The sequence below is a fragment of the Gopherus evgoodei genome, unplaced genomic scaffold (genome assembly GCF_007399415.2).
Source record: "Gopherus evgoodei ecotype Sinaloan lineage unplaced genomic scaffold, rGopEvg1_v1.p scaffold_142_arrow_ctg1, whole genome shotgun sequence".
NCBI classification, from domain to species: Eukaryota; Metazoa; Chordata; order Testudines; family Testudinidae; genus Gopherus; species Gopherus evgoodei.
In genome coordinates, this window is record NW_022059805.1 from 1 (window position 1) to 25,171 (window position 25,171).

At 65.5% G+C, this 25,171-nt stretch overlaps 1 protein-coding gene across 2 annotated transcripts; it reads right to left on the reverse strand.

Annotated features, from left to right (window-relative positions):
* Window positions 1-3,911: 3,911 nt before the first annotated feature.
* On the reverse strand, window positions 3,912-23,281 carry AP2A1 (adaptor related protein complex 2 subunit alpha 1). 2 transcript variants are annotated; one of them, XM_030542810.1, is made up of 23 exons: window positions 23,151-23,281; window positions 19,914-19,982; window positions 19,461-19,603; window positions 18,849-19,042; window positions 18,644-18,773; window positions 17,830-17,931; window positions 17,519-17,627; window positions 16,937-17,087; window positions 16,670-16,838; window positions 16,319-16,456; window positions 15,660-15,842; window positions 14,795-14,892; window positions 14,436-14,667; window positions 12,719-12,883; window positions 12,290-12,450; window positions 11,661-11,729; window positions 10,438-10,520; window positions 9,809-9,898; window positions 8,756-8,879; window positions 7,999-8,115; window positions 7,562-7,631; window positions 6,571-6,705; window positions 3,912-4,679 (listed from the first exon to the last, which is right to left on the reverse strand). In XM_030542810.1, the coding sequence occupies exons 1-23, from the start codon at window positions 23,215-23,217 to the stop codon at window positions 4,602-4,604; spliced, it is 2,877 nt and encodes a 958-aa protein (XP_030398670.1). In that variant the 5' UTR covers window positions 23,218-23,281; the 3' UTR covers window positions 3,912-4,601. The 2 variants fall into 2 exon arrangements, with proteins under 2 accessions (XP_030398670.1, XP_030398671.1); XM_030542811.1 differs by lacking the exon at window positions 11,661-11,729.
* Window positions 23,282-25,171: the final 1,890 nt, after the last annotated feature.

Below are 25,171 nucleotides of genomic sequence, written 5' to 3' on the forward strand. Positions count from 1 at the left end.
CCAGCCCGGGGGAGGGTACGTCCTGCCCCCCAACCCAGCCCGGGGGAGAGGATACGTCCTGCCCCCCAACCCAGCCCGGGGGGAGAGGATACATCCTGCCCCCCCAGCCAAGCCCAGGGGGAGGGTATGTCTCGCCCCCAGCCCGGGGGGAGAGGATACGTCCTGCCCCCCAACCCAGCCCGGGGGGAGGGTACGTCCCGCCCCCAGCCCGGGGGGAGAGGATACGTCCCTGCCCCCCAACCCAGCCCAGGGGGAGAGGGTACGTCCCTGCCCCCCAACCCAGCCCAGGGGGGAGGGTACGTCCTGCCCCCAGCCCAGGGGGAGGGTATGTCTCGCCCCCAGCCCGGGGGGAGAGGATACGTCCTGCCCCCCAACCCAGCCCAGGGGGAGAGGATACGTCCTGCCCCCAGCCCGGGGGGAGAGGATACGTCCTGCCCCCCAACCCAGCCCAGGGGGAGCGTACGTCCCGCCCCCAGCCCGGGGGGAGAGGTACGTCCTGCCCCCCAACCCAGCCCAGGGGGAGAGGATACGTCCTGCCCCCCAACCCAGCCCAGGGGGAGGGTATGTCCTGCCCCCAGCCTGGGGGGAGAGGATACGTCCTGCCCCCCAACCCAGCCCAGGGGGAGGGGATACGTCTCTGCCCCCCAACCCAGCCCGGGGGGAGGGTACGTCCTGCCCCCCAACCCAGCCCAGGGGGAGGGTACGTCTCGCCCCCAGCACGGGGGGAGAGGATACGTCCTGCCCCCCAACCCAGCCCAGGGGGAGGGTACGTCCTGCCCCCAGCCCGGGGGGAGAGGATACGTCCTGCCCCCAACCCAGCCCGGGGGGGAGGGTACGTCCTGACCCCCAACCCAGCCCGGGGGGGAGGGTACGTCCTGCCCCCAGCCCGGGGGAGAGGATACGTCCTGACCCCCAACCCAGCCCAGGGGGAGAGTACGTCCTGCCCCCCAACGCAGCCCTTGGGGAGGGTACGTCCTGCCCCCAACCCAGCCAGGGGGAGAGTACGTCCTGCCCCCAGCCCGGGGGAGAGGATACGTCCTGCCCCCCAACCCAGCCCAGGGGGAGGGTACGTCCTGCCCCCCAACGCAGCCCTTGGGGAGGGTATGTCCTGCCCCCAACCCAGCCCGGGGGAGAGGATACGTCCTGCCCCCAACCCAGCCCAGGGGGAGGGTACGTCCTGCCCCCAGCCCGGGGGAGAGGATACGTCCCTGCCCCCCAACCCAGCCCAGGGGGAGGGTACGTCCTGCCCCCAACCCAGCCCGGGGGGAGAGGATACGTCCTGACCCCAACCCAGCCCAGGGGGAGGGTACGTCCTGTCCCCAGCCCGGGGGAGAGGGTACGTCCCTGCCCCCCAACCCAGCCCAGGGGGAGGGTACGTCCTGCCCCCAACCCAGCCCGGGGGAGAGGATACGTCCCTGCCCCCCAACCCAGACCAGGGGGAGGGTAGGTCCTGCCACCCAACCCAGTTGGGGGAGAGGGTAAGTCCCTGCCCCCCAACCCAGCCCAGCATCCCCAGTGCATCTGGGGAGTGGGTACACGCCCTCCAAGGGGCCGGGTCCAGTCCCCTCTCTGTGTCTTCCCTCCTCCCCACAGGCCTGTCCCCCAGGCACCGCGCCCGCGCCCTGCGCCACTTCTACGCCCTGGTCACCACCCGCTACTTCCCCTGGGAGGGCAGCCCAGGTGAGTGGGGTGGGGAGTGGGGGGCAGGGGGAGAGCCCAGGGAAGAGGGGCCTCAAACCCACCTGGGGCCTCCCCCAACCCTAACCCCCCCATGTCTGGCAGTGCCCCCCCAAGAGCCGTTCCAGGCCGGCTTCCCGCACCGCGCCCGGCACTGCTACGTGGTGAGCGCCACGCACAAGGCCTACGCCATCCACGCCCCCCAGCACCAGCTATTCCTGCTCCTGGCGCCCCACGTGCCCACCTTCGCCCTGCGGCCCCTGGCTGCCCGCGCACTGCAGCGCCTCACCGGGGACATCGCCTGCTGAGACGCCGGCCCGGACACCTGGGTTCCGCCTCGGGGGACGAAAGGGGATTTCTTCGGGCTATTCTGTAGGATTATCGTGTGCGCAGAAGAGCAGCCAGGCTAGGTCCAACCATTGGCCCATCCAGCCTTGTGTCCTGCTGGAGGCGATCGCTGAGTGATCCACCCGGCGCCCAGCCCCAGCTCCTGGCAAACAGCGGCCACGGACCCCATCCCTGCCCAGCCTGGCTAATGGCCACCGATGGACCTGTCCTCCAGGGACCTAGCTAGGTCTTTTCTGAACCCTGTTCTAGTCTTGGCCTTCACAGCATCCTGTGGCAGGGAGTTCCACAGGCTGGGGGAAGGAAATACTTCCTTTGCTTTTTCAACCTGCTGCCTAGTAATTTCATTGGGTGAGCCCTGGTTCTTGGGTTATGAGTAAATAACACTTTCGCTACACGGCTGTCATTTCCGCCTTTAGGCGGGTGTGTGCCTCAGTTTCCCCTATGTACCTGAGTAAGGAGGGGAAGGGGAAAATGTGTTTTCTTTGCAGAATAATCCAAATACCCAGGTGGGGCCTGGGACCCGGTGATGTGTCCTAGCAACTGATGACCCTGGCCCTGTGCCGGAAGCCAGCTGGGCAGGAGGGGAGACCTGGGGACCCGGTCTGGTCCCTGACTGAGGAGGGGCTGGGGGGGGGGGCTGCGTGTGGACCAGGGTCTGCTGGTGAGACGGTTCTGGTCTGGGGTCAGGCTGAGGCAGGGGAGAGGCGCTCTGGGCTCACACCCCACTCAGCTGGACTTGACTGTAACTTCCTGCTTTCGGTGCTAACGAAGAATTTTCCACGCAATAAACCCCCATGTTTTCACCACGTGGGCTGAGAGGCGTTACAGCCTGGAGAGGGGAGTGCACTGCTACGCTTGGGGGGGAGCTCATGCTCTTAGCAGGGGTGTGCAAGGCTCAGTGATTAATCCCAGGAGGCTTCCCCCAGTGACAGCGTGTCCACATTGAAGAGGGACCGATTCAGAGCTGGTCAGGAACACCGAACCCACGACAGGTGGTGGCAGAGGTGGGATTGTTATAAGGCACGGCTGGAGAAGGATGCTCAGCCCCAGAGGCAGGTTCCAGATGCCAACCGGGCTACAAGAGGGGCCTGGAGCAGCAGCAGGGCATCCCCAAGACCCAGCTTTCTGTCCAGCAGTGGGGCTGCTGAGCCTGGCCCCACAGCAGATGAGCTGAGGCTACAGGCGCTGGAGGACTGGCAGAGGGAAGGAGAGGACCATGCAGGCCAGCCGAAGCATGGACTGGAGATGGGGAGCAGAGAGGCAGGAAAATCCCTGTGGGGTAAGTGGGGAGACTCTGAGCCGCAGGGAACGGGACTCCAGATTGGTGCCCAGCTTTATGCTGCTCAAGTGTGAACTGAGCCCTGAAGCTTTTGGGGTGCACGAAAGACCCCAGGATGACCTGCCTGGAAGGCCCCATCCTGCTGGGAGACTAGCCCCACAAGTGGGGTACGGGGGCCTGCGCTGGAGGATTTGTAGAAGCTGGAGGAGATCTGCCCTCACGAAGCCTCATGCCATCTTGTCCTCACCCTCTAGTTAATCCTGCAGCACATGGGGAAACTGAGGCACACACCCTGTGAATACAAAGTACTCCAGAAAACAACTCCCCCGTGTCACCCGCTCTGCTTGGAGGCTACTGGATGAAATAACCAGCTGGTTCCTTGGCTGAGGGCAGGCAGGGGTCTGACAGGAGAGCCCCAGCCCTCTATGTGGGGCAGAAGGGAGTCACCCCCACACCCTGATGGCAACTCCTCCGGCCACCTGCTTCCTCCTTCCCCAGCCATCACCCCACCCTGCCCCAGAGGGGCCCCTTCTGCGCCTGGAAGAGAGGTCCCTGTGTCCCCAGCATCCCTCCATCTCCACGCGGGCAGCAGTGGCACAGCAGGAGGCTGGGGTGGCATGGGGGGGCGACCCCCCGTTTATTACAGTCACATGGAGATCGATACACGCGCTCAGCTCCGCAGACGACGGGATGCTAGAAACACCTACAACGGCAAGTCACATGGTCCTCCCCACCGTTGCCCCCCCAGGTGGGGCTCAGGCCAAGAGGGGCTGGGTTCCACATGGGGAGAGAGGCAAGAGATGCAGCCCCCCCCCTTGTGTAACATATTCCCTTTTGGGGGGAGGGCAGCCCCCATACCTCCCCCACCCATGGTCCAGCCCCAGGTTGAGGGGGTCAGGGCTGGGGGGGCCATTTGCAGCCCCCCCAGCTGCTCTGAGCTGCCAGGGTGGGGCAGCCCAGCTCCCCCCCTTTGAGTTCCCTCCCTCTTTGTGCAGGTGGGGGGGGGGACTTAGGGGGCATAGAGCTCACAAGGGGGGGCTTAGTGTAAACAGACACACTCCAGCCCCTCCAGGCCCAGAGAATGGGGGCAACCTGACTAATCCAGGAACCAGGGGCACGAGCTGCCCCCCCGAGAAAGGCAGCTCCCGAGGGTCCCTCCTGGGGGAAGGAGGGGACCTTGATCCATCCGAAGTGCTGGGCCCCCACGGGCCAGGCAATGAGAACACGGTTACCACGACGACAGAATGGGGCGGGGGCTCGGTGCAGACACCCCCCAGAGCCGGCCGCAGCCCCGGCCTCAGAACTGCTCGGCCAGCAGCCCGCAGAGGTGCCGGGAGACGGGCTCCCGGCTGGTGCGCAGTGTCAGACGGTACATCTGGGGGTGGGGGAGGGAGATGAGCGTCAGGCGGTACCCCCAATCGCCCCTCAGTTCCCACCCCACAGCCCCCAATTGCCCCTGAACTTTACCTTAGCCCCCCAAACCCCCTCCCACAACACAGCCCCCAAACCTCTCCTATACCCCCCACCCTATACTACAGCCCCGACCACCCCCCAGAACTAGGGCTGTCGATTAACCACAGTTCACTGTCACGATTAACTCAAAAAATTAATCACAATTTTCAAAATTAATTGCAGTTTTAATCGCACTGTTAAACCCTAGAATCCAATGGAAATGTATTCAATAGCTTGGATGTTTTTCTGCATTTTCATATCTATTATATTCTGGGCTGTAACTGAAATCAAAGTGCATATTGTTTATTACAGAAATAGAATTTTGCAGTTCCTCACACAAGTACTGTCGTGCAACCTCTGTCGTGAAAATGCAGCTTACAAATGTAGATTTTTTTTATTTATTTTTTTGTTACAGAACCGTGCTCAAAACCAAACCCAATGTAAAACTTCAGCGCCTACGAGGCCTCTCAGTCCTACTTTATGGTCAGCCAATTGCTCAGGCAAACACGTTTGTTCACATTTACAGGAGATGATGCTGCCGGCTCCTGATTTACAGTGTCACCTGAAAGTGAGACCAGGTGTTCGCAAGGCACTTCTGTAGCCGGCGTCGCAAGGTATTTACGTGCCAGCTGTGCTCAACATTCGCACGCCCCTTCACGCTTCGGCCACCATTCCAGAGGACATGCTTCCATGCTGATGACGCTTGTTAAAAACCATCATGCGTGAATTAAATTTGTGACTGAACGCCCTGAAGGAGAGTTGTACGGCCCCTGCTCTGTTTTACCCGCATTCTGCCATATATTTCATGTTATAGCAGTCGCAGATGATGACCCAGCACACGTTCGTTTCAAGAACATCTTCACTGCTGATTTGCCAAATGCAAAGAAGGTACCAATGTGGGATTTCTAAAGATGGCTACAGCGCTCGACCCAAGGTTTAAGAATCGGAAGTGAGGTCCAAAATCCAATCTGGCCAGGGCGTGGAGATGCTTTCAGAAGTCTTAAAACAGCAACACTCCGATGCAGAAACTACAGAACCCAAACCACCAAAAATGAACATCAACCTTCTGCTGCTGGCATCTGGCTCGGACAATGAACGTGAACCTGCGTCGGTCCGCTCTGCTCTGGGTCGTTATCGAGCAGAACCCGTCATCAGCATGGACGCATGTCCCCTGGAACGGTGGTTGAAGATGAAGGGACATTAATCTTTAGCGCATCTGACACGTAAATATCTTGCGACGCTGGCTACAACAGTGCCACGTGAACACCTGGCCTCACTTTCAGGTGATGCTGTAAATAAGAAGCCAGCAGCAGCATCTCCTGTAAATGTGGACAAACTTGTTTTTCTGAGCAATTGACTGAGCAAGCAGTAGGACTGACTGGACTTTTAGGGTCTACGGGTTTTTTTTGTACATAATTCTACATTTGTAAGTTGCACTTTCACGACAGAACTTGTCTGAGATGAATTGAAAACTACTATTTCCTTTTGCTTTTTTACCCTGCAAATACCTGTAGGCAGACAAATAGAAAGTTATCCCTGAACGTGCTGTATTCTGGGTTGTAACTGAAATCGATATATTTGAAAACGTAGAAAACAGCCAACAATATTGAAATAAATGGGATTCTATTAACAGCACGATTCATTTTTGTAATCGTTTGACAGCCCTACCCAAAACCCAAATCTGCAACACTATCCCAAACCACTAGCCCCCACTCCCTCCCACAGCCAGTAGAGAACCCTTGCGTCCTGGTTACCCGTGCCTCCCCGCCCCGCTCTACGCGCCAGCCCAGACCCAAGCAGCCAGGTCCCCTCACCTGGGCCTGGGCGTTGGGCTCCAGCCGCAGGAGGCAGCCGACCTGCAGCGACTTAGTCTGGATGATGCCGGCGCCTACGTAGTTATCGGGGTTGGGGTCCACCTTGTCCAGCAGGGCACAGCCAAAGCCCAGGAGCTGGGGAGACACCAGGGGTGGGGAACATCAGAGCGTCCAGACTGGGTCGGACCAAAGGTCCATCCAGCCCAGTGTCCTGTCTGCCAGCAGCCGCCCCCCGAGGGAACGAACAGCACAGGGGATTGAGTGACTCATCCCGTTACCCAGCTCCCAGCAAACAGAGGCCTGGGACCCCATCCCTGCCCAGCCTGGCTAATGGCCACCGATGGACCTGTCCTCCAGGGACCTAGCTAGGTCTTTTCTGAACCCTGTTCTAGTCCTGGCCTTCACAGCATCCTGTGGCAGGGAGTTCCACAGGCCAACTGTGTGTTGTGTGAAGAAATTCTTCCTTTTGTTTGTTTTAAACCTGCTGCCAGTTCATTTCATTGGGCGCCTCCTGCTTCTTGTGTTACGAGAAGTAAATAACACGTCCTGATTCGCTTTCTCCACACCAGGCATGATTTTATAGAGCTCTGTCATACCCCCCTCAGGCATCTCTCTTCCAAGCTGAAAAGTCTCTGTCTTATTAAACTCTCTTCATGTGGCAGATGCTTCATACCCCTAATCATTTTTGTTGCCCTTTTCAGAACCTTTTCCAATAGATCTTTTTTGAGATGGGGTGACCACATCTGCACGCAATATTCCAGATGTGGGTGTGCCATGGATTTATAGAAAGGTGTTGGGGGGTTCCTCTGGGGGGCTGCTGCCCCCCACCATAGCCCCGGGGAGTTACAACCACAAAAAGAGAACCCAGCAGTCCTGATGCTCAGCACTCCAGCTCTAACCACTAGTTCCCACTCCCCTCCCAGCAAGTGAACCCAGGCATCCTGGCTCCCAGCCCCCCACCCGCTGACCCCCACCACACTCAGCCCCTCACCTTGGCCTTGGTCACCTCGGAGTCCATGGGGTGATTTGCTTTGAAGATCTTCTGGGCTTCCTGCTGAGGCCTGCGGGAGGGGGGAGGTAATCAGATGATGCGTCCCCCCCCCACCCCACTTCCACAATGGGGGCTGAGATACAGCCTCTGGGCTTCCCCGCAGTGGGGTTACTGTGACAGACCCCACCCTCCCAGCGCCATATGGGGGGCTAAAAATTACTGGAGCCATGCCTTGGGGGCCCTCTCCCCCAGAACAGGCCACTCCCCCAGACTGCCTGCCCCATGCCTGTCAGTCCCCCCGCCCCCCTGATCTGTGTCCAGTCCACCCCACCTGACCCCTCCCCAGACTGGCTGCCCCCTGCCTGTCCCCTCAGTCTGTCTCCCCTCTGCCCCCTTCCCCTCCCCTCCCCTCCCCAGACTGCCCCCCCCCCACATACTGGCTGAGCTGCTTCCAGCGCTGGAAGAAATCCTGCGACAGCATCTCGGTGGCCTGGAAGAACTTGTTCAGGGTGACGGGCAGCTTGAGGGTGATGTTCTGCAGGGTGCCCCCATACCTGGGGGGAGGGGAGCCGTCAGGGGGGTGGCCCCTCCCTCGACAGCCCCCTGCAATACACCCAGCACCCCCGCCCTCCCAGCCTAAGATACACCTGTCCCAGGCTCCTCCCCCTAGACACTGACCACCTGGCTCCCCCCTGCAGGGACACCCCATCCCCCGCCCCCCCCAGCCTAAGATACACCTGTCCCAGGCTCCTCCCCCTAGACACTGACCACCTGGCTCCCCCTGCAGGGACACCCCATCCCCCGCCCCCCCCAGCCTAAGATACACCTGTCCCAGGCTCCTCCCCTAGACACTGACCACCTGGCTCCCCCCTGCAGGGACACCCCGTCCCCCGCCCCCCCAGCCTAAGATACACCTGTCCCAGGCTCCTCCCCCTAGACACTGACCACCTGGCTCCCCCCTGCAGGGACACCCTGTCCCCCGCCCCCCCCCAGCCTAAGATACACCTGTCCCAGGCTCCTCCCCTAGACACTGACCACCTGGCTCCCCCTGCAGGGACACCCGTCCCCCGCCCCCCCCAGCCTAAGATACACCTGTCCCAGGCTCCTCCCCCTAGACACTGACCACCTGGCTCCCCCTGCAGGGACACCCCGTCCCCCAGCCCTCCCCCGCAGCGGGGGCGGGGCAGGCGCTACCTGAACTTGATGTTGAGCAGGGGGGCGAGGGTGAAGTCGCTCAGACACTCGATGTTCAGCACCTGCTGCACCTGCGCGCCGCCCTCCACCAGCGGGTCCACGGCCTTCGTCTGGATGTTCAGCTGTGCGCCTGCTAAGGATGGGCCGGGGTCCCCCTGTGCCGCCCCCCAGATCCCCCCACCGCCCCCACCAGCGGGTCCACGGCCTTCGTCTGGATGTTCAGCTGTGCGCCCGCTAAGGATGGGCCGGGGTCCCCCTGTGCCGCCCCCCAGATCCCCCGGACCCTCCCCCCACCGCCCTCCACCAGCGGGTCCACGGCCTTCGTCTGGATGTTCAGCTGTGCGCCTGCTAAGGATGGGCCGGCGTCCCCCTGTGCCACCCCCCAGATCCCCCCACCGCCCCCCACCAGCGGGTCCACGGCCTTCGTCTGGATGTTCAGCTGTGCGCCCGCTAAGGATGGGCCGGGGTGCCCCTGTGCCGCCCCCCAGACCCTCCCCCCACCGCCCTCCACCAGCGGGTCCACGGCCTTCGTCTGGATGTTCAGCTGTGCGCCCGCTAAGGATGGGCCGGGGTCCCCCTGTGCCGCCCCCCAGATCCCCCCACCGCCCCCCACCAGCGGGTCCACGGCCTTCGTCTGGATGTTCAGCTGTGCGCCCGCTAAGGATGGGCCGGGGTGCCCCTGTGCCGCCCCCCGGACCCTCCCCCCACCGCCCCCCACCAGCGGGTCCACGGCCTTCGTCTGGATGTTCAGCTGTGCGCCCGCTAAGGATGGGCCGGGGTCCCCCTGTGCCGCCCCCCGGACCCTCCCCCCACCGCCCCCCACCAGCGGGTCCACGGCCTTCGTCTGGATGTTCAGCTGTGCGCCTGCTAAGGATGGGCCGGCGTCCCCCTGTGTCTGCTGCCGGGACCCCCTGCCGATCCTCCCTCTTCCTGCTCCCGGGTCCCCTGGATCCCCCGCGCTCCTCAGATCTCCCCTGCCTCCGATCCACCACCACCCAGTAAGGCTAGGGCAGGACCCCCCATGATTCCACCCCCCCGCCCACAGCAGGATATGGCTCTGCAGCTCGCCGGGGTAGGTGACGGTCGGGGTGAAGCTCTGGAACTGAACCGACGTCTTGTTCCCATAGAACAGGTACATCCGGCCTGGAACGGCAGTGGGTGAGAGGTCCGGCCCCCCAGAGCCCCCATCCCGGCCCCCCCAGAGCCCCCATCCCCCCAGAAGCCCTCCTGCCCTGCCGCATCTACGTCATCGCCCTCCCAGAGCCCAAGCCACCCCCACACCCAAACCCCCAGAGCCCCTCCCAGCCACCCCATGCCTACATCCCCCCAGAACCCCTCCTGGCTTTGCCACGTCTACATCTCCACCCTCCCAGAGCCCCTCCCAGCCCCCCCCACACCTACATCCCCCCATAACCCCTCCTGGCCCTGCCACATCCACCTTCCCAACCCCCCACCAATCCCCCCAGAGGCCCTCCTGGCCGCCCCGTACCTACACCCAACTCCTCCTGGCCTGGGACAGCAGTGGTGGAGAAAAGGCCTCCAAAACCTCCCCCTCACACCACATGCCTGGCCAGACAGCCCCCACCTTGCAAACTTCCCACCGCCCCCCACCCCAGAAAGACATTGGGCGATAACCCCCCCAACACTCCCATCTGGCTGGCGCCTGCCCCCCCACCACTCACCCAGATTCTGCCGGAACTCGGATTTCACCCCGATCTGCAGCAGCTGGTTCTCGAAGAGCACCCCGTTATTCTTACACACGAACCTGCCATGGGGGGACGGGGGGAGTGAGCTAAGCCCTGCTGGTACCCCTCACTCCTGCCCCGCAGCCTCCCTCGCCCAGCTCTGCCGGTGCCCCTCACTCCCGACCCACAGCCCCTCCCCGCACTCAGCTCTGCCAGTGCCCCGCACTTCCGACCCGCAGCCCCCCCCCAGCTCTGCCAGTCCCTCTCACTCCTGCCCTGCAGCCCCCACCCCCCAGCTCTGCCGGTACCTCTCACTCCTGTCCTGCAGCACCCCCCAGCTCTGCCGGTGCCCCTCACTCCTGCCCCGCATCCTCCCCCGCCCAGCTCTGCCGGTGCCCTTCATGCCCGACCCACAGCCCCAGCCAGGGCTGGTGCAACCATTTAGGCGGACTAGGCAGTTGCCTAGGGTGCCGAGATTTGGAGGCACCAAAAAGCGCCCCCCAATTTTTTTTTTAAATGGTTGAGCAGCTGCTGCTGCTGGGACAAAGAGGGAGTCTGAGCTGCCGGCAGCAGCCCAGGGGGACCCCCGGGTCAGGGCGCCGCCGCGGCAGCCGGCAGCCCAGGGCGCCCCCCGGGTCAGGGCGCCGCCGGAGACAGCTCCTGTGGAGCTGCCGCAGTGGTGCCTGCGGGCAGTCCAGTGCTCTGCAGCTCAGGTGGAGCTGCCGCAGTTGTGCCGGCGGGCAGGCGGCTGCTCGCGCGGCTCCGGTGGACCTCCCGCAGGCACCACTGCAGCAGCTCCAGCGGAACCGCGAGACCAGCGCGTGGGGCGGCGAAATTGCCGTGCGCCCAGGGCGCTCAAACCCCTAGCGCCGGTCCTGGCCCCAGCATCTGTGGCTGACAGGAGCCTGCCTGCGTGACGAGCAAACTCACAATACCAGTGGCCACAGGACCCGAGAGCTCCATCCCCAGAGGTCTGACGGCCCCCCCGGCCGAGGCAACGGGGCAGATGGGAGTCACAGCCGAGAGAGCTGGCACGGGGGGTCAGCATGCAACAAGCAAGCAAGAGACACCCCAGTACCACATGCTGATGCCCCAGAGGGGGGAGCAGAGAGATTGCACAGAGAGGCTGCTCCCACCTGGCAGCAGTGCACCTACCCAGGACTGCCCCTCCCCAGGGACCCAGACGTCCGGGACCCAGCCCCACCTTGGTGGTCTCTTACTTGTTTAGCAGCTCATCAGCTTCAGAGATAGGCAAAGCAGGGTCATCGGAGGAAGCAGCTGTTCCCGAGCTTGGGGGGCAGCGGGGGGTGGGGTGGGGGGATGCCAGCAGGGGGCAGGGAGAAAGCAGAGAAGACAAGTCACCAGAAGACAGTAGGTGCGAGGTTAGTTCCCGGACAGACAGACGCAGCACGGGACACGCAGGGGTCAGAGCAAGGCAGGCACGGATAGGGAGCCAGTAATTTTTAGTGCCCCCCCCCGCTCTAACCATTAGCCCCCACTTCCTTCCCAGAGACGGGGAGAGAACCCAGGAGTCCTGACTCCCAGTCCCTGCCCTGGGGCCGGGTGGGAGCCGGCGCCCCCTAGTGGGGACAGGCCCCGGACCCCATTCCCTGCCCCCAAGCCAGCCAGTCCCTGCCCTGAGGCTGCATGGGAGCTGGCGCCCCCTAGAGGGAACAGGCTCCGGGCCCCATTCCCCACCCCCCGAGCCAGCCAGTCCCTGCCCTGGGGCCAGGTGGGAGCCGGCGCCCCCTAGAGGGGACAGACCCCTGCCCGATTCCCTGCCCCCCTGAACCAGCCAATCCCCGCCCTGGGGCCGGATGGGGGCTGGCGCCCGGGGGCCCACCCTCACCTAAGGAAGTTGTCCTCGGTGCCAGGAACCAGGCCAGGCGTGGCAGAGGTGTTGTCGGAGAAGACGTCCACCAGCAGGTTCCCGGCGCTGGTGGGGGTGGCGGAGCTGGCGGGGGGGGCCGCCCGGAGCCCCAGCAGGTCAGCCGATGGCGAGGGGGTGGACTGCGGGGGCCAAGGGGGTAGAGTGAGATTGCCTAGCTGAGGAAACCGGGGGGGGGGGGGAGCCAAAGCCTGCCAAGGGGCCACTCCCACCTGTGGGGTGCCTCCTGCTGGTGGTGGGTGACAGAGACATACCAGGCACCCTAGGCTTCCTGGCTCCCCACTACAGGTCCCACTCCCACCCCATGGCCGGCCTAGGCCCCGGGCCTCCCAGCTGATGGTCAGTGCCAAGCGGAGAAACGTGGGTTTGGGGGGCTTGCGGGGGACTCACGGTGGTGCTGGCCGTGGGCTCCACGCCCCCGTTGAGCTCCGCCCCGGGCTCCTTCTTCCCCTCGTCCAGCTCGCTGCCGGCCCCGGGGCCCTTCTTCCTCTTCAGCTTGGCCAGGATGGATGACTCGCGCTCCGGGAAGGGCGGCATCTCCTCCAGCACCGTTGCCTGGCGGGAGAGAGGGGCTGGGTCCAGGCCAGCGCTCACAGAGGGGACAGGCCCCAGGTCCCATTCCTTGCCCCCCTGAGCCAGCCAGTCCCTGCCTTGGGACTGGATCAGGGCCAGCGTCCCCTAGAGGGGACAGACCCCTTGGCCCAGCCCTGAGCCAGCCAGTCCCCGCCCTGGGACCGGATCAGGGCCAGCGTCCCCTAGAGGGGCCAGGCCCCTTGGCCCAGCCCTGAGCCAGCCAGTCCCCGCCTTGGGACTGGATCAGGGCCAGCGCCCCCTAGAGGGGCCAGGCCCCTTGGCCCAGCCCTGAGCCAGCCAGTCCCCGCCCTGGGACCGGATCAGGGCCAGCGCCCCCTAGAGGGGCCAGGCCCCTTGGCCCAGCCCTGAGCCAGCCAGTCCCCGCCCTGGGACCGGATCAGGGCCAGCGCCCCCTAGAGGGGCCAGGCCCCTTGGCCCAGCCCTGAGCCAGCCAGTCCCCGCCCTGGGACCGGATCAGGGCCAGCGCCCCCTAGAGGGGACAGACCCCTTGGCCCAGCCCTGAGCCAGCCAGTCCCCACCCTGGGACCAGATCAGGGCCAGCGCCCCCTAGAGGGGCCAGGCCCCTTGGCCCAGCCCTGAGCCAGCCAGTCCCCGCCCTGGGACCGGATCAGGGCCAGCGTCCCCTAGAGGGGACAGACCCCTTGGCCCAGCCCTGAGCCAGCCAGTCCCCGCCCTGGGACCGGATCAGGGCCAGCGTCCCCTAGAGGGGACAGACCCCTTGGCCCAGCCCTGAGCCAGCCAGTCCCCACCCTGGGACCAGATCAGGGCCAGCGCCCCCTAGAGGGGCCAGGCCCCTTGGCCCAGCCCTGAGCCAGCCAGTCCCCACCCTGGGACCGGATCAGGGCCAGCGTCCCCTAGAGGGGACAGACCCCTTGGCCCAGCCCTGAGCCAGCCAGTCCCCACCCTGGGACCAGATCAGGGCCAGCGCCCCCTAGAGGGGCCAGGCCCCTTGGCCCAGCCCTGAGCCAGCCAGTCCCCGCCCTGGGACCGGATCAGGGCCAGCGCCCCCTAGAGGGGCCAGGCCCCTTGGCCCAGCCCTGAGCCAGCCAGTCCCTGCCCTGGGACCGGATCAGGGCCAGCGTCCCCTAGAGGGGACAGACCCCTTGGCCCAGCCCTGAGCCAGCCAGTCCCCGCCCTGGGACCGGATCAGGGCCAGCGCCCCCTAGAGGGGCCAGGCCCCTTGGCCCAGCCCTGAGCCAGCCAGTCCCCGCCCTGGGACCGGATCAGGGCCAGCGCCCCCTAGAGGGGCCAGGCCCCTTGGCCCAGCCCTGAGCCAGCCAGTCCCCGCCCTGGGACCGGATCAGGGCCAGCGTCCCCTAGAGGGGACAGACCCCTTGGCCCAGCCCTGAGCCAGCCAGTCCCCGCCCTGGGACCGGATCAGGGCCAGCGCCCCCTAGAGGGGCCAGGCCCCTTGGCCCAGCCCTGAGCCAGCCAGTCCCCGCCCTGGGACCGGATCAGGGCCAGCGCCCCCTAGAGGGGACAGGCCCAGTGTCCCGCTCCCCCCCGCTCTCACCAGGACGTCGGTGCTGGCGATGGAGCTGAGTTTCAGGTACTCCACGGCCCGCTGCTGTAGCTCCACGTCGGCGTTGCGGATCTGGCTGTCGGAGCGCAGCACCTCCTGGATGGTGCCCTTGGTCTCGGGGAAGAGGTTGATGAACTTGATGTACGTGGAGAGGAGCAGGGCCCGGGTGGCCACGCTGCACAGGTGGAACTTGGAGTGCAGCAGGTTGAACTGCACCAAGGGGCTGCGGGCACCGGGGGGGGGGGGTCAGCACGGGCTGAGGGGCACCCCTGAGAGCCCCACAGCTCCTCCCGACAGCCCCAGGGCCTCCCCCCACCACAAGGGCCTCCAGTGCCCACCCCTGGCCATACCTGGAGCGGGGGTCTCCGGCGATGAGGTTCCCGAACTCCCCCAGGATGTAGCCCCCAACCTTCACCATGTTCTCATGGCAGGCGGGAGCCTGCAGGGCCTGGGAAGGGAGAGGGAGAGGGGTCAGGCGGGCCCAAGCTGGGGGGACCCACCCCCGGGGGACGCACAGCCTGGGGCATCAGCTCCTAAAGGACGGCAAACAGAGGGGGGCTGGGAAGAGACGACTGAGTGGAGGGAAGGGGGAGAGCAGGTGGGGGGGATGCAGGGGGTCTTGGGTAAGTCTGAGCCAAGGGGTACGGCAGCTGGTGGCTACTGTCCCCCCATCCCCCAGCACCCTCCCTCCATCCCCTCCCCCAGCACCCCCACCTTCCCTCCAGCGCCCCATCCCCCAGCACCCCCACCTTCCCTCCATCCCCATCCCCTCCCCCAGCACCCCATCCCCCAGCACCCCGCCTTCCCTCCATCCCCATCCCCTCCCCCAGCACCCCATCCCCCAGCACCCCCACCTTCCCTCCATCCCCATCCCCTCCCCCAGCACCCCATCCCCCAGCACCTCCGCCTTCCCTCCATCCCCATCCCCTCCCCCAGCACCCCATCCCCCAGCACACCCACCTTACCTCCATGCCCTCCCCAACCTCCCCCAGCGCCCCATACACCCACCTCCCCTACAGCCCTGCCCCCAGCACCCCCATCTTCCCTCCATCCCCTCCCCAACCTCCCCCAGCACCCCATCCCCCAATGCCCGCCACCTTTTCCCAGCACCCCTGCTCTCCCCCACTGTCCCATACCTCCTACCCCCATTCCCCCAACATGCCCTGCCTTCCGCCCCACACACCCCACCGGGAGCTGCGCCCCCCCTTGGCTAACCTCGAAGACAGTCTTGGCAGCGTAGCCCTGAACGTCGTCGCGGTTGATGACGATCTGGATGACGCGATACCAGACCTCCTCGCTCACATAGTCGCCCGCGATGCGGATCAGGTTGAGGATGGTGTCCACGTACCAGCTGTAATCCACCGCGTACTTCTCCGCCAGAATTGCCACCTTCAGCACCTGGGGGCACCCGCCGTCCGGCTCACGCCCAGAGAGAACCCCACCCCTGGCTCTAACCGCTAGATCCCACCACCCTCCCAGAGCGAACCCAGGCATCCGGCTCCCCCAGCTCTAACTGCTAGACCCCACCACCCTTCCAGAGCAACCCAGGCATCCAGCCCCAGCCCCCCCAGCTCTAACCACTAGACCCCACCACCCTCCAGAGCGAACCCAGGCGTCCAGCCCCAGCCCCCCAGCTCTAACCGCTAGACCCCATCTCCCCTCCTAGAGCCCAGAGAGAACCCAGCCCCCTGCTCCAACCACTAGACCCCACTCCCCTCCCAGAGCGAACCCAGGAGTCCGGCTCCCAGCCCCCCAGCTCTAACCGCTAGACCCCACTCCCCTCCCAGAGCCAGGGAGAGAACCCAGGAGTCCTGGCCCCCAGTCCCCCCGGCTCTAACCACTAGCCCCAGGCCCCAGCATCAGGCCCTACTCACGATCTCCTCCCGGATGGAGTAGTCAGCTGTCTCCAGGTAGCTGAGCATCTCAGACACGATCTGCTTGGCGTTGGTGCGATCGCACATGGCGTAGAGCAGGTCGGCCGCACGCTGCCGCACACTCACATCCCGCTCCGTCTGCGGGGCGGGGGAGGGGTCAGCGCCACCCATGGGGGCACCCTGGGCCTTCCTGCTCCCAGCCCTGGCTCCTCCCATCCATCCCTAGGCTCCTCCCCCTCCTAGGACATGCCCAGGGCCCCGCCTACTGAGTCCCTCCTGACTCCGACCCTGCCGGGGCCCATCTTCTCCCCCAGCTCCGCCCCCAGGGCCCCGCCCCACCTCCCCACTGACCTTGAGGGCATTGATGACCGTCTCGATGTGGGTCTTGACAGCCTCATGGGAGAACTCGGAGCTGGCCAGGGTGCACATGCTCTCCAGCGCCAGGTACCGCAGGTTGGTCTCCCGGTGCTGCAGGAACTGGCCCAGCTGGTTACAGGCCCGCACCAGCAGGTTGGGTTCACTGTGGGGACACCGGGGTGTCAACGGCGAGGGGCAGCTGCGGGGGAGCCTGGGGCAGGGCTGGAATGGAGGGGGGCTGCAGGGCTGGGGGGCGCTGACCTGTCGTAGTGGATGATGAGGCTGATGGCCTCGAAGAGGATGGCGTTCTTCGCGTTGGAATGTTGAACCTTCTTGGACTTGGGGGGCTCCTGCGCCTTGTTGAGGATGGTCTCCAGGCACTCGACCAGCCGCCCCTTCACAGCTGCGTCCTCTGCAGGGTCACAGAGCATGGGGGTGGGAGTGAGGGGCCCAGACACCAACCCCGGAGAGACCCCCGGAGTCCTGGCTCCCCGTCCCTGGCCTAACCCCTAGACCTTGCTTCCCTCCCAGAGCTGGGGAGAGAACCCAGGTGTCCTGGCTCCCAGCCCCCTCTGCTTTAACCTCTAGACTCCACTCCCCTCCCAGAGCTGGGGAGAGAACCCAGGCATCCTGGCTTCCCCCTGCCCTCTAACCACTAGAGCCCACTCCCCTCCCAGAGCTGGGGAGAGAACCCAGGTGTCCTGGCTCCCAGCCCCCTCTGCTTTAACCCCTAGACTCCACTCCCCTCCCAGAGCTGGGGAGAGAACCTAGGCATCCTGGCTTCTCCCCGCCCCACCTGCCCTCTCCTGAGGCTCTGTGGGGGTGGAGAGTCACGCCCCCTACCTGGCGGAGGGTAGCACTGCAGCAGGCGCAGGAGTTTCACAGAGAGCCATGGGGCTGGCACAAAGTAGTAGGTGTAATCCTGCAGGTCCGTGGAGGCTGACGACACGATCTGGGCAGGGGCCACAGCGAGGGGTCAGTCCCCAGCCATGGGCCCGCCCCGCCCCGAATGTTGCCCTGCCCGCACTGGGGAGGGAACCCAGGCTTCCGGCCCCTCCCCTGCACCATGAGCCAGGGTGGAACCCAGGCATCCGGCCCCTCCCCCTCCCCGCCCCCCGAGCCAGGGTGGAACCCAGGCGTCCGGCCCCGCTCACCCGGCTCAGCCTGGACACGGCCAGGGAGACGCATGTCTTGAAGTCGTCGGGGTTCTTCTTGCAGAGGCAGGTGATGAGGCTGACGGCAGCCGTGACCACACCCTGCAGGGGGGAAGGGGGTCAGATCGCGGGGGGGGGCATAGGGGTTCTGGCATGGCGGGGCGTACCAAGTGTTTATGGGGGGAGAGGTTGCGGCAGTGCTTAAAGAGGGTGGGGAGGCAGGATGTACCATGTGCTGGTTGTGGGGGGGAAACTGGGTGGGATGTACCATGTGCTGGTCATTGGGGGATAACTGGGTGGGAAGTTGGGGCAAAACGTACCATGTGATGGTCCTTAGAGGGTGAGGTGGGAGATACCATGTGCTGGTGATGGGCAGGGCGGTTGGGACAGGATGTACCATGTTCAGATGGTTGAGCAGAGGAGGATGGGGCAGGATGCATCATGCCGATCATTGGAGGCGGGGCATACCACGGCTCATTGCTGGGGGGGAATGGTTGCGAGAGGACAAACCATGTGTTGATCATGGGGAGGAGGGGCAGAATGGACCATGTGCTGGTCATCAGGGGAGCAGTTGAGGCGGGACATACCATGTGCTGGTGGTGGGCAGGGCAGTCAGGGCAGGACACACCCTGTGCTGGTTGTTGGGGGGGCAGAATGTACCATATGCTGGTCATTAGGGGAGCAGTTGAGGCAGGACATACCATGTGCTGGTGATGGCCATTGTTAGGGGGCAGAATGTACCATGTGCTGGTCGCTGGGGGAGCAGTTGTGGCGGGACATACCATGCGCTGGTGATAGTCAGGGCAGGACGTACCATGTGCTGGTCGTTGAGCAGGTGCACCACGCGGGACGTCCACTCGCCCATGGGCACCAGGTCGGGCGAGGTCTTGTAGAGGCGCAGGAGGCAGAGGGCCGCACTCTGCTTGACGCTGTCCATGGTGTCGCTGTGGGGAGAGGCAGGGTCAGATGGGCAGGAGGTTCCCCTCCTCTCCCCCCGCCGGCGAGGGCCCCCCGCTCACCCGGCCACCAGGACGCGGGGCACCTCGGAGGCGAAGGCCTCGGCCATCTCGCGGCTGCCCACGTTGGCGATGCAGTGCAGCGCCAGGCACATGAAGGTGGGGTTGCGGCTCGCCAGGTCGTTCTTGATGGCGTTGTTGATGAGGCGGATCAGCTCGCTGTTGGAGTTCACCAGCACCGAGATGAACAGGTAACCCTGGGGGGGACGGGGGGAGCAGGTGACGCCAGGCGCCGGGGCCCCCACAAAAATCAGACCTCAGCCCCCTGTTACTGTAGTAGGAACATGAGCTCCGCCCCCTCCCCCAAGCCCCACCCATCCCTCCCAGCTCCGCCCCCTCCCCAAGCCCCACCCTTCCCTTCCCTCCCCAGCTCCCCATCCTCCATCCCTAGCTCCCCTTTCAAGTCCACCTTTTCCCTCCCTTGTCTTTCCCTCCCCAGCTTCGCCCCCTCCCTCCCTAGCCCCATCCCCACCCAAGCCCCACCCCTACCCCTGCCTCCACCCTCCAGTCCCACCTCAGCAGCACCCTTCGCACTCCCCCCAGGCTTACAGGGCCGTCCCCCACTGCAGCTCCTCTCAGGGGCACCCCCAGTCCCCCAGCTCCACCCACACTCACAATCTGCTTCTCCGTGTACTTGTTGGAGCTCAGCAGGTTGACGGCCTCCATGTGCCCGAAGTCGATGTCATGGCCCAGCAGGAAGATGAAGAGCAGTTTGCACACGTATTTCTTCTTGCTATAGCCATCCAGGGCCTTGTCCCCTGGGGGGCGCCCGAGGGAGAAGGGTCACTGACACGGCAGGGAGGGAGCCGGGGGCTGCGGTGGGGAGAAGCAGAGCCGGGGTGGGGGCCAAGCAGGGACAGAGGCAGGGTGAGGAGGTATCATCCCTGGGGGATTGCAGGGGTAGGTTCAGGGTAAAGTGGCTGGGGTGGGGGGAGAACAAGGAAAGGTATAGGAGACTGTCCTGGGTAAGGGAGGGCTGAGGGGAAGGAAACAGCCCAAGGTGTCCCCCCCCGTCCCACCCCCCACGGCAGAGCCCCACGTGGCCACCCCGGCGGGGGCCGCGCTCACCCTTGAACTTGGAGCGGATGTTCGCCAGCTCCTTGTTGATCCTCTTGATTTCGGCCTCTTTGCTTTTACCTGAAATAGACGCACCAAGGACAGACAGACTCAGGGGGGAAGGACTGGCCCCCATGCCCCACTCCCTGCCCCCCTGAGCCAGCCAGTCCCCGCCCTGGGGCCGGATGGGAGCTGGCACCCCCTAGAGGGGACAGGCCCCTGCCCCATTCTCTGCCCCCGTTCAAGCCAGCCAGCCCCTGCCCTCTGGCCAGATGGGAGTCGGCGCACCCCGAAGGGGACAGGCCCCGTGTCCCATTCCCCACCCCCCTGAGCCTGCCAGTCCCTGCCCTGGGGCTGGATGGAGCTGGTGCCCCCTAGAGGGGACAGGTCCCATGTCCCAGTCTCTGCGTTGGTGTTTAACTAGGTTCCTAACAGCCCCAATATTTCCCTTGCCGTCTCCCCTCCCTTCTTGGGGTTAACCCACCATCCCCCTGCCAGAAGTTTAAGGCCAGTCACCATCCAGCCCCGTCAGCCATCTCTCCTCCCCACCTTCTCTCAGTCCACAATCCCCAGACTTTCCTATAGGAACTCTGGGAAAGACTCGGGGGGCTCATTATACAGCCCGGTGCTGAGATGCGGCCACCTCTGCAGTGGGGCACGGGGGTGGGTTATACCCCAGGAGCTGAGGCTGGCAGGGTGTGGGGTCCTGGATACACCCCTGACACAAAGCGGGAATTTTCTGTAAGATTTTTAGGATGCCTGCGATTGCCTCACTTTCCCTCCGCGCTTTGCGTGGCTACCCCGCGGGTGGGAAAGGGTTAAGCAGCTGCTCTGGGGGCCAAGCAGGAGCCAGAGCTGGCTGGGCGGGCGAACGGGGCATCAAGGACCGGCTGACACCGACCATTTTGGTGGAGGGGCCGGCCAGGCTGCGGGAGCCCCCAGGCCCAGCGGGACAGACAGCAGCTGAGGACAAGAGCTCGGCGCAGGGTGGGGGACAACGGGCCCACAGGGGTCGGGTGGCTGGGACTGGCTTTGGGAGACAGATGGCAGCTCACTGGTGGGACGGACAGGCAGGCAGAGGGGGAGGGCCAAACGGCCCTGGCTCCCTGCACTGTGCCCAGGTGCTTGGCAGAGAGTGGCACTGGGCACCCCTGCACACCTGAGCTGAGCACCCGCAGAGGAGACCAGGCTCTGCCAGGCGGCTGGCTCGGTCAGAGCCGCTGGGCAGAGGTCCCAGGAGCCATGGGGGGCTGGCACTCAGAGGCTCAGTGACGGGCCTGCAGGCAGAGCGGGACCCCTGGGGCTCTGGCACTGATGGGTGCCCCCGAGGCTGACCCAAAGTTGGGGCGTAGCCCAGACCCCGTGGATCCGTGACTGTCCAAGACTGAGGGCAGCCGGCCGGAGCATGCCTTCCCCACCCAGCGTGGGGTTGGCCTGTGGAACTCACTGCCACTGGCCAGTCCTCAGCGCTGCTTCTTTGGAGCCCGAGATGGAGCAGCCAACCCCAAGCACGAGGGGGTGGGACGGGGAGGAGAGATGGGGCCTTGGGGGTTACCCTAGTGCTGCCTGGGGATGGGACACCCAGCTAGACGGACTCGGTTGGGCCCAGCTTCGGAGCCCTCTTGTCCTGGGAAGGGGGGCCGTTCACACATGTGGCGTGTGAGCTCCAAGCCAGAGGTCTCATAAACAGCTGGTCAGGGGCGGGGGGGGAGGCTGGGCTGGGCAGGGCAGACGGGGCCCCTTGGGACAGGGGTGTCAGCTGAGTCAGCCACATTCCCCAGCCACGTGGGCAACAGGAAACTCCTCTTCAACGCCGGAGAGACGGTCCAGCCCCCTCAGCCCCTCGCCCAGCAACGCAGCCCCTCTGGGGTGGGGCAGCGGCTCCACCCCGCCAGAGCCCCCCAGGCTCCCGATACTCATCAATACCCACACCCCGAGGCTGCTGTTCCTTCTCTGGGGGGGACAGACGGATGTGACCTCACAGCAGCAGGCTCTGCCCCGATGCCAGGCTCCAAAACGCCCCCCCCAACAGCCCCTCCCCATAACCCCTGCCAACTGCCCGTCCATTCTGCCTCAATCCTCAGGGCCCCGTCCCCCTTCTCAGCCCCGCATGTGGGTCCTGCCTCCCCAAGTCAGCTCCATCCCCCCCACCCTTCCTGTCAGACCCACTCCCATACACTCTCACTTCTCCCCATTCCCCCCTCCCTGCCCCACACTCCAGTGTCTGCCCCTTCCCTGTCCATGGACCCCCAACCTCCTCCTCAACTGCACCCCCCATGATCTATCTCCACTCCGCCCCCACATCACCATGCCTCTCCCCTCAACAGTCCCCCTCCTTCCCCTCCCCTTACAGCCCCCCCAGTGCTTCCCCCCTCCTCAGGGGGGCCTCGGTCTCCCCTCTCTCCTGATCCCCCCAACCTCAGCTCCCCTGGTCTCCCCTCGCCTCTTGTGGTCTCCCCAATTCCCCCCCACACACACACACCCAATGCCCCCATCCTGATCCCCCCCCTCTTGGCCCCTTCCCTTGACAGCCCCAGTCTCATCCTTCCCAGCACTTGGGCCCCACCACTGGTCTATCCCCAAGCCCCCAACTCCTCGCTCCAAAGCCCCTCATGACTCTCCCCCATCTGCCCCAGTCCCTGGCCCCCACCCTGCCCTCTCCCTCCTTTACTCCCTTCCCCCCACCCTACTCAGCCCCCCTGCGCTGGCCCCCAGCCCTTTACCCACACTGTCTGCACCCCCCCACTCCACATGCCCCCTCCCGTCCCCCCACGGCCCCTACCCTCACTCAAAACCCGCTTCAGTCCCTGCCCCCCCCCACAATCTCCCCCCATGACAACCCTCCAACCTGCCCATTTTCCTCCTCCCAGTGGTACCTCCCACCGCTCCCCTCCTCGGCAGTCCCACCTTCCCCAGATCCCCCCTGCGATCTCTTCCCCGCATGGCACCCCCATCTCACCCCTCACTCCAGCCCCTCCCCCTGCTGTCCCTCTCCTCCAGCGCCCCCTCCCCCATGACAGCCCAAAGTCCCCCTTCGCTCCTACCCCTCCCTCGGGGCCCCCACAGCCGCTCCCCCTTGACACCCCATCACACCCCTCATTCTTACCCCTCCCCCCGCTGTCCCCTCCCCCATCCCCATGACACCCAACACCCCCTCCCCCCGCCCCTCCCCGTGACACCCCCACACCCCCTCCCCCCACTGTCCCCTCCCCCCATCCCCGTGACACCCCCACACCCCCCCCCGCTCACAGTTGCGGATGTCGGAGATGAAGACCGCCAGGCCCCGCATCCCGTCCCCCTTGGACACGGCCGGCATCGCGGCGCCTGCGGGACCCGCTTCCCTCCGCGACGGCTCCTCCAGCAGCTCCGGCCCCAGCCCAGCGCCGCCCGCCCCCGCGCCGCCCCTATTGGCCGCTGCTCCCGCCGCTCACGGGAGACCCCGCCCACGGCACCGCTCGCCATTGGCCGCCGCGCCCGCCGCTTACAGCTGATTCCACGCCCATTGGACAGACCCACTATCCCTTCGTACGAGTCCCGCCCACGCACCGCGCCCATTGGACTGACCCACTATCTCTCAGGACGAGTCCCGCCCACGCACGCGCCCATTGGACTGACCTACTATCTCTCAGGACGAGTCGCTCCCACGCACCGCGCCCATTGGACAGACCCACTATCCCTTCGTACGAGTCCCGCCCACGCACGCGCCCATTGGACTGACCTACTATCCCTCAGGACGAGTCCCGCCCACGCACCGCGCCCATTGGACAGACCCGCTATCCCTAAGGACGAGTCCCGCCCACGCACGCGCCCATTGGACTGACCTACTATCCCTCAGGACGAGTCCCGCCAACGCGCCGCGCCCATTGGACTGCCGGCAACCACTCAGAGCCGGGCTCTCCCAGCTGTCAGCACCCATTGGACAGACTCGCTATCGGTCACGGCCGGTCCCGCCCATACACCGCTCCCATTGGCCTGCTCCTCAGCGCCCTCCTCCAAGTGCCCGTTGTCCTTGCTAAACGCTCCAGAGGCCGTCCCTCCAGCCTGCTCTGTAGCGCCGCCCCTGTCGCTCCCCGCTATGTCCCGCCCACCTGCAGCACTCATTGAACAGCTTCCTCTGTCGGTCAAGGTACAAGCCCGCCCCTTCCCTTCTCGCATTGGCTGAGCCTGCGGTCCCGCAAGCTGATAGCCTGAGAGGGGGCGGGGCCACGACCCCACGGCGGAAGGGGATTGGTGGGATGGGGCCTGCAGTTCCGGGGGGGAGGGACTAGTGAGCCGGGCGGGGCGGGCGCCCGGACTCCTGGGTTCTCTGGAAGGGGGCTAGTGTGGGGGTGGGGCTAGGAGCCCGGACTCCTGGGTTCTCTGGCAGGGGGCTAGTGTGGGGGTGGGGAGCCCGGACTCCTGGGTTCTCTGGAAGGGGCGGGGTGGGGCTGGGAGCCCGGACTCCTGGGTTCTCTGGCAGGGGCTAGTGTGGGGGTGGGGAGCCCGGACTCCTGGGTTCTCTGACAGGGGCGGGGTGGGGCTGGGAGCCCGGACTCCTGGGTTCTCTGGCAGGGGAAGTGGGGGCGGGGTTGGGCTGGGAGCCCGGACTCCTGGGTTCTCTGGCAGGGGGCTAGTGTGGGGGTGGGGAGCCCGGACTCCTGGGTTCTCTGGCAGGGGCGGGGTTGGGCTGGGAGCCCGGACTCCTGGGTTCTCTGGAAGGGGGCTAGTGTGGGGGTGGGGAGCCCAGACTCCTGGGTTCTCTGGCAGGGGAAGTGGGGGCGGGGTTGGGCTGGGAGCCCGGACTCCTGGGTTCTCTGGCAGGGGGCTAGTGTGGGGGTGGGGAGCCCGGACTCCTGGGTTCTCTGGAAGGGGGCTAGTGTGGGGGTTGGGAGCCCAGACTCCTGGGTTCTCTGGCAGGGGCGGGGTTGGGCTGGGAGCCCGGACTCCTGGGTTCTCTGACAGGGCGGGGTGGGGCTGGGAGCCCGGACTCCTGGGTTCTCTGGCAGGGGAAGTGGGGGCGGGGTTGGGCTGGGAGCCCGGACTCCTGGGTTCTCTGGCAGGGGGCTAGTGTGGGGGTGGGGAGCCCGGACTCCTGGGTTCTCTGGAAGGGGGCTAGTGTGGGGGTGGGGAGCCCAGACTCCTGGGTTCTCTGGCAGGGGAAGTGGGGGCAGGGTTGGGCTGGGAGCCCGGACTCCTGGGTTCTCTGGAAGGGGGCTAGTGTGGGGGTGGGGAGCCCAGACTCCTGGGTTCTCTGGCAGGGGAAGTGGGGGCTGGGTTGGGCTGGGAGCCTG